This window comes from Rhincodon typus, chromosome 4 (genome assembly GCF_021869965.1).
Source record: "Rhincodon typus isolate 14 chromosome 4, sRhiTyp1.1, whole genome shotgun sequence".
Taxonomy (NCBI): domain Eukaryota; kingdom Metazoa; phylum Chordata; class Chondrichthyes; order Orectolobiformes; family Rhincodontidae; genus Rhincodon; species Rhincodon typus.
In genome coordinates this window covers 76,503,378-76,514,576 of record NC_063335.1, presented here as the reverse complement: position 1 = coordinate 76,514,576, position 11,199 = coordinate 76,503,378, and the positions used below count along the sequence as shown (strand labels likewise).

The following is an 11,199-nucleotide window of genomic DNA, read 5'->3' as shown; positions in this document are numbered from 1 at the left end:
GCTTTTAAATACAGCAGCACTGTAACTCTGTTGCTTTTAGCTTCAGTTCTCCCCCAAATTTACTGTCTAAATTGCTGATTCAACACATTTCCAGTACTGTTTCTACTGTTAAATCAATTAACTACTTTTTGGGAGGCCATTTAGTGCCAGAACTACAGCTACACAAGTGAATAATACACATTTCAAAGGAACAAAAGTCTCTGATCCTTTGATTCCATCTACGGGCAGCTTTCTTCAAGGCCATCAGTGAGGACCCTAGTTTGACTGCTGTCGAAGTCCAGACTAGGATATGCGAATGGTGCTGAAGTGTAATCAGTCTGCATTAAGAGCTTATTGTATGGGTGATATTTGCTTCCTTGACTTAATCTAGAAAAGATTGAGCTATAACTATCAAAATACAAGTGAAAACTTTAAACACTTCAGCAATGCTTTAACCCAGCTCATTTTGAAGTTGCTTTCTATTTAATCTTGGCATCAAGGGGTAAATCATATTCAAACATTCACAACAGCAAACCATGAAAAAGCATTTAAGTGAATGATTACATTTTCACATAAGTGATTGGATTACCGTAGAATGTTAAAGTCTGATTGACAGAAATTTGACTTTCCACAAATAAAGTTAAGGTAGATGTTTAGCAGCAATTTGAAGCTGCTATGAAGTTTACTTTAGCAAGTAGATGTATCTGTCATAAAAGTGTTTTTAAATAATGCAACCTGTGTAGAAGCAGAAGTTCAGTCAATTCCATTAATTTTTCTCAATTATGATGGCTAGACTGGGGTGCTCAAAGAAATGCAGCAAAATTGAAGTAATTTCTACACATATTCTTCATTGAAATTGACCAAGTGCAGCAATAGTAAAACACCAAAAGTTTTTGGCCATTGCCAATGTAAATCCAAGCCACACTGATTAGCTCAATCGTTTCATCCCCACATCGAAATATTGACTTTGCTATGCCATATTCAGAGTTCAAGACACTCAGCCAGAGCAGCAACAGCCCCCAACTGACCTCAACACTTAGCTTTGTTAAGATAAGCGGACTAAGTGTTCTCATTTTCAAATGCTATTGGAAAATGAAGTACCTTTTGCAACATCAAAATGTGCTTTGCAAGCAGTGAACCTTAGGAAGGTTATAACACAAGTGGCCATTCATACTAGTGTGTAGCCTTGCAGGTCAGTGCTTCAAGTGCAGATCCAGGTTCTAAAATGTGGTGAGCATGTTCACAGCGTACATACTGTTGCAAATGTTGGAACTGAGGTCAAGTACATACAGGATTGAGAATATCTGTGATTCACCAGATCAAACAGCTAACTGGGATAACATTTTAGGTTCAAAAACTTGCACGTGCCTTCACTGTACTAAAAGGTCTTCAGCAGCTTTACAAAAAAAATAGGACATCAAACCACATGAGAGCTTGTGTAACTGATTCAAAGAGGAAGGTTTTAAGGAACTCAACAGATGAGACAAAGGGAAAAGCTCTGAGCGTAGGAATGGCCAGAGGAAGACAGAGTGCTGCTATATCATAGTTCATGCTGGCCAGTCAGATCTAGGGGCAAAAATTAGAACGAGAATACTTGTCTAGGTATTTTTAATTTAGAGGATCCTTGGAGCTATGTTTGGCAGATACTTTTAGATCAAATATCAAAGCTAATGATTACACTGAAGAGATGATACACTACACCACTAAAAATGTGTTCCAATATAAAAGATCACTGTTTTGTACCATTATCAGTGATTGTTTCTAATGTCCAAGCCTAAGATCAAGCAGGTGAACAAGATTTGTTTAAGATACTCAAGCTTCCAGCTTCTCTCCTATAATTCATTAAAGGGCAAAATTGGGCAGCATCACACGTTCTCTACTGCTACTCCAATAAATGATTAACATGCACTAGGCTAGATTTTTCAGTTGAAGGAGGCATGACCAACATTGATCAGAAAACTTTGGCTTATGCCAAAAATGGTCAGCTAGATAAATGTTGGAAGGCTGCCATGAAACTGCATTCAGTTCAAAGCAGAAAAGTAGCCATATTGTCAGAATATACAATCCATTGCCAGCTGCAAAATATCTGGATGGCAAGCCTTATTCTGGGTTAAGGGTGGTGGGTCTTACCTTATAAAACCTTTCCACCTATGATCAAATTAAAAAGTTACAGCAATTTTATGACAGTCTACTTTAAGTCAATATTAATTCACATTTAGAGGCAAGTTGATATTATCCTAGAATTATATCAAAATATTTAGCACATTAACTGCTTATGAATGCAAGATCAGAAGCCCTGACTTCTGATTTATATAGTCATATCAAATATTTCTTAAACTTCAAGTAGTTAATTGTTAGAAAATTCTAAATTTCTTTCCAAAAGTATTGCAGGCCTTTTTAAACTCTTAGTTCATACCTTCCAAAAAGCACTGACTGCCAATAAGTATTTCAAAACCTTTAATATGCACTCCCCTGCTGAAAGCAAGCTCAATTCTACTGTTGCATGGCTGATGTCTTCACACAGAATGACTAACCAGGAATCCCAGGTTCAGTCTCTCATCATAGTTGCCACAGTATTTACCCACTCATGCTATACAGGAACCAGTATTGCTTAGCTCTCAGTAGGATGCAGCCAAAAGGAAGCTAAGACAGACATCAAGTATAACTTTGGCTAGAAGAACAGAGGTTACTGATTGCTTTAAGTACATAATTTCATTCCTCATACTGCAAATCAGGATTGATAGCTGGTAACCGCCTTTGAAATGCATTCAGGAAATTAAATATTCCACTATCATGGACACAATGGTTGTAAACACTTGTTATTTTTAAAAGTAGTTGCAAAAAGAAAGTGATAGGTCTTTTATCCAAATTTTCCCAGAACAACTGGTGAGTACAAACACCTATACAGTTCACATTCTGTATCTAGTAGAAAATATTTCCATTGCTGGAATCAAGATTGTATTTTTGTGAGGTTTGGAGATTGTAAAACTTAGAACATTTTCACCGATTGATCTCGAGTTCCTAGGATACTGTTTGTATCCCGAGCAACATTTAACCAGAAACACAATGGACCATAGAGCAGACAAACCTAATGTTTGCAACTCCTTCTCAGCCAAGTTCAGGCTTTCCCCATCAGACAGCTTTCAGCAAAGGACACTAGATAACAAAATCAACAGCAGGAACCTTAACTGTCTTCATTCAAGTCTGTGCATTAAAACCAATTTTGTGCTTCACCGCTTCCTGGCTGAAAACAAGCTAGCTCCAAGCAATTAGCAAGTTTGGACTGTTCTGGCCTGTTTTAGTAGTACCTGACCAGGTAATACATTAACATAACTGGGAGTCAGAAAGAGGGGAGGGGACACAAACACTGTAGTGATCACTTCAAATGTTGGGTATGTTTCAATTCCTAGGAGTCAGTTTACTACATTGGACTTCAAAATAGCTACTACCAAATGAAACAATTTAAAACAAATTCAAATTTAGAACTTTTATTTAAGTCAGAATTTTGATAACAAAGGACACTCAAATCTGAACAGGGTGTGAAGTATGATCAAGAATAAGGCATAGCATGTCTACACCAATCTGCATAGTCACTTGGGACACTTTGGTCTTACCTCAGACAAGACAGGGAAAACTCTGGATTAAAAATCTGCATCTTAAACTGAAGTCTTGTCTTCCACTATCCCTCAAGTTACAGCTTACAACTCTTCATACTATTTATCATTCACTAGTACTACCAAATATCACTGATTAAAATGATCATATTTATATATTTAAACGTAGCTCCATAACTGAAAATGAAATTGAACAAACAGATGACAGGTCAAACTTTCATGTCACGACTGCCATCACAACTATATCATGATTTTCAATGCAAGATTACTTTTTAAACAGGTCATATTCTTTCAACTAACAATGAGGATAATTGTCTTAGACAAACCAGGTATACCGATCAGAAGAATTAAATGAACAGTGGTTTATTTTCCCCATCACCCCATGAATCACAAATTAAAATGACAATTTTAAAAACCTTCTGAAACCAGACAAATGAGAAATTCTGACAAGCCATATACCCAAGTGATCTGTTTCTAGAGATTCTTGTTCCCTGCCACTAAACTTCCACTTACTTAAAATGTGTGCAAAGTGTGCCAACATGACTGAAAATATAAATAATGAAAAAAGCAACGTTTATTAGAGCCAAGGCATGCAGTATGTTCCAACAGGTATAAGTTCTGCAAAGTAAAACAGGAGCTTTCCCCCACCCCCTGAATTTCCATTCCATTAGTCATCTTTGTCCTTGGCACCATGTTTCAGTATGCGAGTAAATTCAATATAGTTGAAATTGCCCTTAGTATCAATCGGTGCTTCACGGAAAAGTTCATCCACCTCCTCATCACTAAATCGATCACCCATTGTCGTCAACAGATCTCTCAGGTAATCTTCCTGGATATAACCTGGAAAAAATACAGCTCCAAATGTATTGATGAAACAAAAAAAGTCAAATAAATTCATCAAAATCTCAAATGAACAGTGAAAATTAGGAAATTACACATTGTCAAAAGACAAGTAAAATCAAATTCAACATAAAGGTACACAAAGGTGGTTAGCCCAAAATAAATGATTATTTCAATCAAAAGACAGCTTGCCCTAACAATAGCTCAAAGCAGTGTTGCCAGAAGTTTGTACGCAGACTACAGCTGTAAGTTTGCATATGAAGCTATACTGCCTCCCATTCAATGGGTTAACAAATCCAAAAGCAAAATGCCCATTCAATAGCAGACTTTTAAGCTGAAAGGTTGAGTGCGTTGGGAGTTATAAACTAAGTACAAATAAGGCACTCTTGTATTCCCATTCTCTTCCCATCCAATTAAAGGCAGATTGTTTTACTGGTTTAGTTTATTAACGTGTTCAATAAAGGTCATCCTGTACATTAGTCCAGCAAGACAGATTTATGAAAATCTAAAAAAAACTTTACACGTCTAGGCCTAGTCTTTTTGACTTGGGAACGAAGATGGTGGGAGAAGAACTGCTACCACAGAAGCCCTAGGCCACTGTTTTTCTAGCACTAAGGTATGTATGCTCTATAGTATGCACACATTACAGCCAGGGAACTTCCTTAGACTGGAGGCCTAACTGAAAGGTTTGAGAAAGAACATGTTACGTTTAAACTGGGCCTAGGCCATGAAATGTGTAGAACATATTCATCTAATGTTTTGGAGACTTCAAAATGCCACTCTTGCAATTAAATATGATGATTATGGAAAAGTGATTTAAAGTTTGTTGGTACTGGGACTTTATATTTTTTCTTTAAAATAAGTTTACTTTAGACATTAGGATTAGAATAGTACATTTCTTGGAAACCACAAAGTTTCAGCCATTTGCTGAATGTTTGCTGGAAGTCACTCATCTGGGTTTTACGACTGTTAGTGTGTTAGTACTTGTTTAAACAGTGTTTTGATGTAGTTGCAATTGGGCATCCAGTCTGCAAAAGGAAAGCTATCCAGCCCAGCTTTGTATTTTCTAAAAAAAGCCTTCAGTGATCAGAGTACCCCACTGAATGCAAATTAAGTTACTCAAGAAGCCCAAAGGAATTAGTCCTATTATTTCTAGACTGACTGCAGCTGGGAAGATCCCAGAGACAACCATATCTGCTTAGTGACCTGTCCACTTGGGTTTTTCCAAGTGAATCTTTGCAGTAAATCAGTTTTTGCATTTTCCTTTACTTTGAGGTTAGAGGTGTAAATATTTATACTTTTACATCAAACTTCTAAAACTAAATGTAAACACAAATGTTAAGAAACCTGAAAGGTTCTTTTTTACTGGATGAGACCTAAAATAAAGTACACAAATGCCCATATCAGTAACTGGGCAAAACATTTAACATTATGCTGTAACCAGTAAAACAGTGGGATTATAGGAAGACAGTGCTCTCCTATTTTGATTCTAACACTATACACAAACAAGCAGAGCTACCATAAAAGGAGAAAGACATGTATGTGTATAGAGCACTTTCAGCCCTACTCATTCCAAACATCTTGGAAACCTAGTGATCAATACCAAAAAACCTAGACTCCAACATCTAGATGCCAAAGCTTTGAGGGAGAATCACAAATAGCATTAAAGCATAAACCTATGATTCTTATACTTGGTAAGTCAGTTACAGCACTTTACCTGTTCCTTCTTCATCAAAACACGCAAAGGCATTTCTGATTACATCTTCAGGGTCTGTCCCATTCAGCTTTTCACCAAACATGGTCAAGAACATGGTGAAGTTGATAGGTCCTGGAGCTTCATTCATCATTGCCTCTAGGTAATCATCAGTTGGGTTCTTTCCTGCAGAAAATTTAAATGTTCAAAATGGTTCACCACTATATATAAGAAACACAGGAGAGAAGAAAAAGCCCTTACATAATGCACAAATTAGTTTATTCACTATCAACTTGTACTGGATTTGGATGACATCTCAGTCAAACCTCACCTAGTTGTAATGCATTCCTGTACAACCAATAGACACTATTGAGCAAACATCCATTACTTCATTGGAAGTCATTCAAGGGTCAGAATGCTCCCAATTTCCAGTCCCAATTCGTTATCAGAACAGTGTAACAATGTAGAATGAATACAACTTTGCAATATTTGAAAGAATAGGGGAGATGGAACACTAACAAAAGCAGGCCATTTGAGCCTGTACAGCTGTGATAATCTTTTATCCACTTGGTTATCAAGAGAATATACTTCTGCCTTAAAAATACTGAAGGATTCTTCATCTGCTGCCTTTTGAGGAAAGGAATGCCAAAAGAATCTCAACCCTCATCCATTTTAAACGGGGGACTCAGTTCTAGACTCGTGCACAAGAGCAAACGTCCTTTCCAAATCAACCCAGTCAAGCCCTTCGGGATCTTGTACATTTCAATTAAGTCACCTCTGACTCTGAACTCGAGGACAAAGGCCTAGCCTACCAAGCCTTTCCTCATGGCAATTCACTCGTTTGAGCAATTAGTGGAGTAAACTTTCTCAGAATTGCTTTCAATACATTAACATCTTTCTTTTAATAGTGACCAGTAGTGTACAGAGTACTCCAGATGCAGTCTCACGAAAGCCTTGTATAAAACTTATGTACTACCTCACCACACTTTCATTCAATTCCTCTTTAAATTTTAAAGATTCTATTTGCTTTCCCGATTACTTGCAGTACCTGCATATTCGTGCACTAGGACACCTAGATATCTGTATCTCAGCTCTGCAAGCACATTTAGATAGAAGAAAAAGGCATATTTTCTTCCAAAGTGGATAATTTCACACCTTTCCCATATTGCATTCCACTTGCCAGATTTGTGTCCACTCACCTAACATCCCCTTGTGGGCTCCTTATGTCTTCTTCACAACTCATTTTCCTACCTACTTTAGTGAGATCAGCAAATTTAGCTGCTGCACCTCCTTTAGGCCCTTTACCCAAGCTACTTACATACGACTGTAAAGAGATGAGGTCCCAGCACGAACCCTGGTGACCCCACTTATGACATCCTACCAGTCTGGGAAAAAAATACATTTATTCTTTAGTTTCCTATTCAGTGGAATCATACTAGACTCAAAACATTAAACCTGTTACTCCCAGACCTCCCTTGTTTCAGGTGTCTAGTATCTGCAATATTTTGCTTTCATTTATTCCTTCTCTACTTCCTGCAGCCAGTCAATTTTCTATCCAGTGTTATTTTTCTGCAACACTTGATGTGGTAATTGTCTTCTGGAAATTTAAGTAAAATCCTCCGTAGGTTCCCCTTCACAATATAAATTACTTCAAAAAGGCCAATAAATCAGTTAACATGGTTTTGTCAAAGGGAAATCAAGTTTAACTCTGTCTAATTACCTTGAACTCATCCAAACTGCCCTCTTTAATACAAATCAACATTTTCCACATGACAGAAGCTAACTGGCCTGTAGTTTTCAGCATTCTGCCTCCCTTTACTTTTGAATAAATTGATTTCCATTATCTATTTTTCCAATCTAAAGAAACTTTCCCTGAATCTATTGAGTTTTGGAAAATTAAAACCAATGCATCAAACATCTCACTTGCTACAGCCTTTATAACTCCAGGATGAAATCCACCAGGATCAGAGATTTATCACCCCTCAGTTTTACTTCCCTGGTATTTGTAGCTTTGAGTTCCTCCCTCACTTTTAACTGCTGTCTTACAGCTATTTCTGAAACATCACTAGTATCACGGCTAGTGAGGACAGACTCAAAACTCTGCTAAATATCTTAATTTACAATAGCCATAGCATGAATATAAAAGGTAATGAATATTACAATCTTATTACCAAGTGAAGCTAACATGTCATGCAAATCCTCCTTATCAATGAAGCCATCACGGTTCTGATCGATCATGTTGAAGGCCTCCTTAAACTCCTGAATTTGTGACTGATCAAACATGGCAAATACATTGGAAGTTGCACGCTGAGGGCGCTTCTTGGTGGTCTTTCCCTTGGCTCTTTTGCTTGACATGATGGCTAGGTATTGTACCTAGGAGAAAAGCAACTGAGATTACTAACTTATGATTAAAAATCATTGACCCGAGTCTCTCCAAATTTTGCCTGACCTACTGTACTGAGCATCTCATTTATTCTAGAAATTAGATTATGGACAGAAACAAAAATCTGAATCTAGCTCAGCTAAAGTATGCTTTAGCTTCAAAGTTAATACTTGATTAAGGAATAAAAAGAGATTCTTTCTTGTTCAAGGAGGCACACCAGAAATACAATTTCAAATCATTCCACCACAGAAGTCACACAGGGAAGTGACAGAAATGGCACAAAATAAACATTTACACGCACTGCTCGCAATGAATTTGTAGAACAACTGAAAAAAAATATGACCCTACTCCTTGGGCAGGGACAGCATAAGATAAGTTTCTTTTGCTCTAAATAAGGAAGCTCAAACTTACAGATTAACAATTGAGGTTTGAAGTTAGTTTTGTTCCTTAAAATACACCATCTGACTTACCCACAATTTGTTTAACACAGATGGCTCAAGATTACAAACACAAGTGCAAAATGTACCACAGAGACCTAAAAATTCAGGGGAAGTAGAAAAGGTTTTTACACAATCTTCATTATATTCTGTATCGAAATTATTCAGACTTCAATATCATGGTACAGCCAAAACAGTGACTACATACCAAGCAACTACAATCATATACAAGACAACATTTTTTGAACAAAGACCCCCCAAACAGCAATATATTGCTTTCCATACACAGCTGATCGCTCAGTAATAGCACTGCAAAACTAGGCATGGGGTGTCACAAAAAGGCATTCAGCACCAGCCGCAGAAGTGGCAGTTCCTGCACGTGCTAACAAAATAATAAGCATTGGGGCCTTAAGCACTAGTTGTTTGAGCAACTGCTGCACATCAGTACAATAACTGGCCTGTCCAAACTTACGTAGGGAAGCAGTTAGACACAAGCCAGTTTACAGCCATTTTAAAAATAATAGGGAAGTAGATACAGAATCACCTCAACGACTGCTGCTCTGACCGCAGCTAATTATGTAGTATTAAATTCCTCCTGCATACCTAGTCACTAGAGCAAGCATAACAATTTGCCCAGTTCAGGGTTTGCTAGTGGAAGGAAACAATGCAGAAAATTTTCAAAGGATTTTAATTTACAGGACACATCTACTGAACACCAGGAACCAACTACATTATTCAAAACTCAGGCTTCACAGAAGTGACTGAACTTCAAATGCAATTTGTTATACTTTGTAATATTCTGGCTATATAAGACACTGCATAACATTTCTTTAATCTGACTGCATTTACAATATTTTCAAAAACTAAATTTGCATTGAAGTTCAAGTATTCAGTCATATTCTGCAAGGAACCTTTCTGATAATTACCAGAGTTATTTGTAGCTCTGAAGCATCAGTTTACCCATCCTTGTACAGGACAGAACACTTCATGCTTCTTTAAAATATAGCTAAAGTTGGCTCAGAATAAATAGCTTACTTTTAAATCTGCTCAAATGCAAAATCTTTGTTACATTGACAAGTAGAAATTTGTAACAGTATCTTAATATTTTGGCTATGTTCCTTGCTAAAAAGGGAAAGGGGTAAGGCAACCACACAGCAAGTTTGCTATTAAAGATGAATTCAAGTTAATAAATCAAGTTAATAAATTCTAATTGGAATTTACCAATGTCCAAGATATTGGAAAGTCAACTTTCAGAGGTAAACTAGAACTCAACACAAGTATGTATTATTTGTTCTACGCTTATTGAATATCAAGGTTTAACAGAAGGCTATTTGTCTGATCGTATCAGCTGGCCCTCTGCCAAAGTTCATTCTGTCACTACAGAAATTCAGAGCCTCATCTAATTACAATACTTCATTTAAAAAAATTTACACTGAAAACATGCATTGTGAAAAAGGCCTTTTAATTTTAAAATAAAATCAGGCTAAAAGAAAAATGTTTGTAAAACAGGAATAAGCTTGCTTTTAGAACTATTTGTCTTCGCATCTCAGAACCAAATGCTTCTGAAACATAGTAGTCATTGTTTCAGTGCTATGATCGCAGCTGATGGCAATGCTACACAAGTCAGATCCCGAAATACCTGGCTCAACAGATCATAGTTCTCAGTTGATAAACATCGATTAGTCACTGAAACAGCATGAACATGCAGATATTCTTTAGTAAAATATACATTAAATAAATGAAACAAATAAAGGCAGCTCAAAAGGTCATATCAAAAAAGCTTCAAGCTGCTCTACTGTTAGAAAATACTCCAAACAATGAATCACTCCATTTCAGCTTTGCAAGTCTTTATTAATTTATGTTTTCATTCTTTTTCATGGTCGAGAGCTATTTCTACAATTCCTTGAGAGTCCACAGTCCACCTTAATGCTGATGGCCTAAGCTTTCAGTTCTAACATCTTGAAAATTTCTATCCAAACCTTCCTGGCTTAGAATTTGATAAACCAGAAACCACTTCTGCTAAAGTGACAGGTTCCCCTAAACTTAAAAAGTTCTTCCAAGAGAAAAACACCTTTTCTGAACTGAATCCCAGGCTCTTAAGAATTAAAAATGAACTTTCTGCTCCAAATGTCCAAATAAATTAACAGCTGATGTACTCTGCTTATCATAAAGGGGACCAAGATAAACATTTTATCCTGTTACACTATAGGGGTTCTCCCACACATTTGACTACAATCACATTTGAATATAGGT

The 11,199-nt window shown here is 36.8% G+C and overlaps 1 protein-coding gene across 1 annotated transcript; it reads right to left on the bottom strand.

The window, feature by feature from the left end:
* Positions 1–4,149: 4,149 nt before the first annotated feature.
* On the bottom strand, positions 4,150–8,527 carry LOC109927812 (myosin regulatory light chain 2, smooth muscle minor isoform). Its single transcript, XM_048596113.1, has 3 exons — positions 8,298–8,527; positions 6,151–6,312; positions 4,150–4,433 (listed from the first exon to the last, which is right to left on the bottom strand). Exons 1-3 carry the CDS (start codon positions 8,479–8,481, stop codon positions 4,261–4,263), a joined length of 519 nt encoding a protein of 172 aa, XP_048452070.1. The 5' UTR covers positions 8,482–8,527; the 3' UTR covers positions 4,150–4,260.
* Between the last annotated feature and the right edge of the window lie 2,672 nt (positions 8,528–11,199).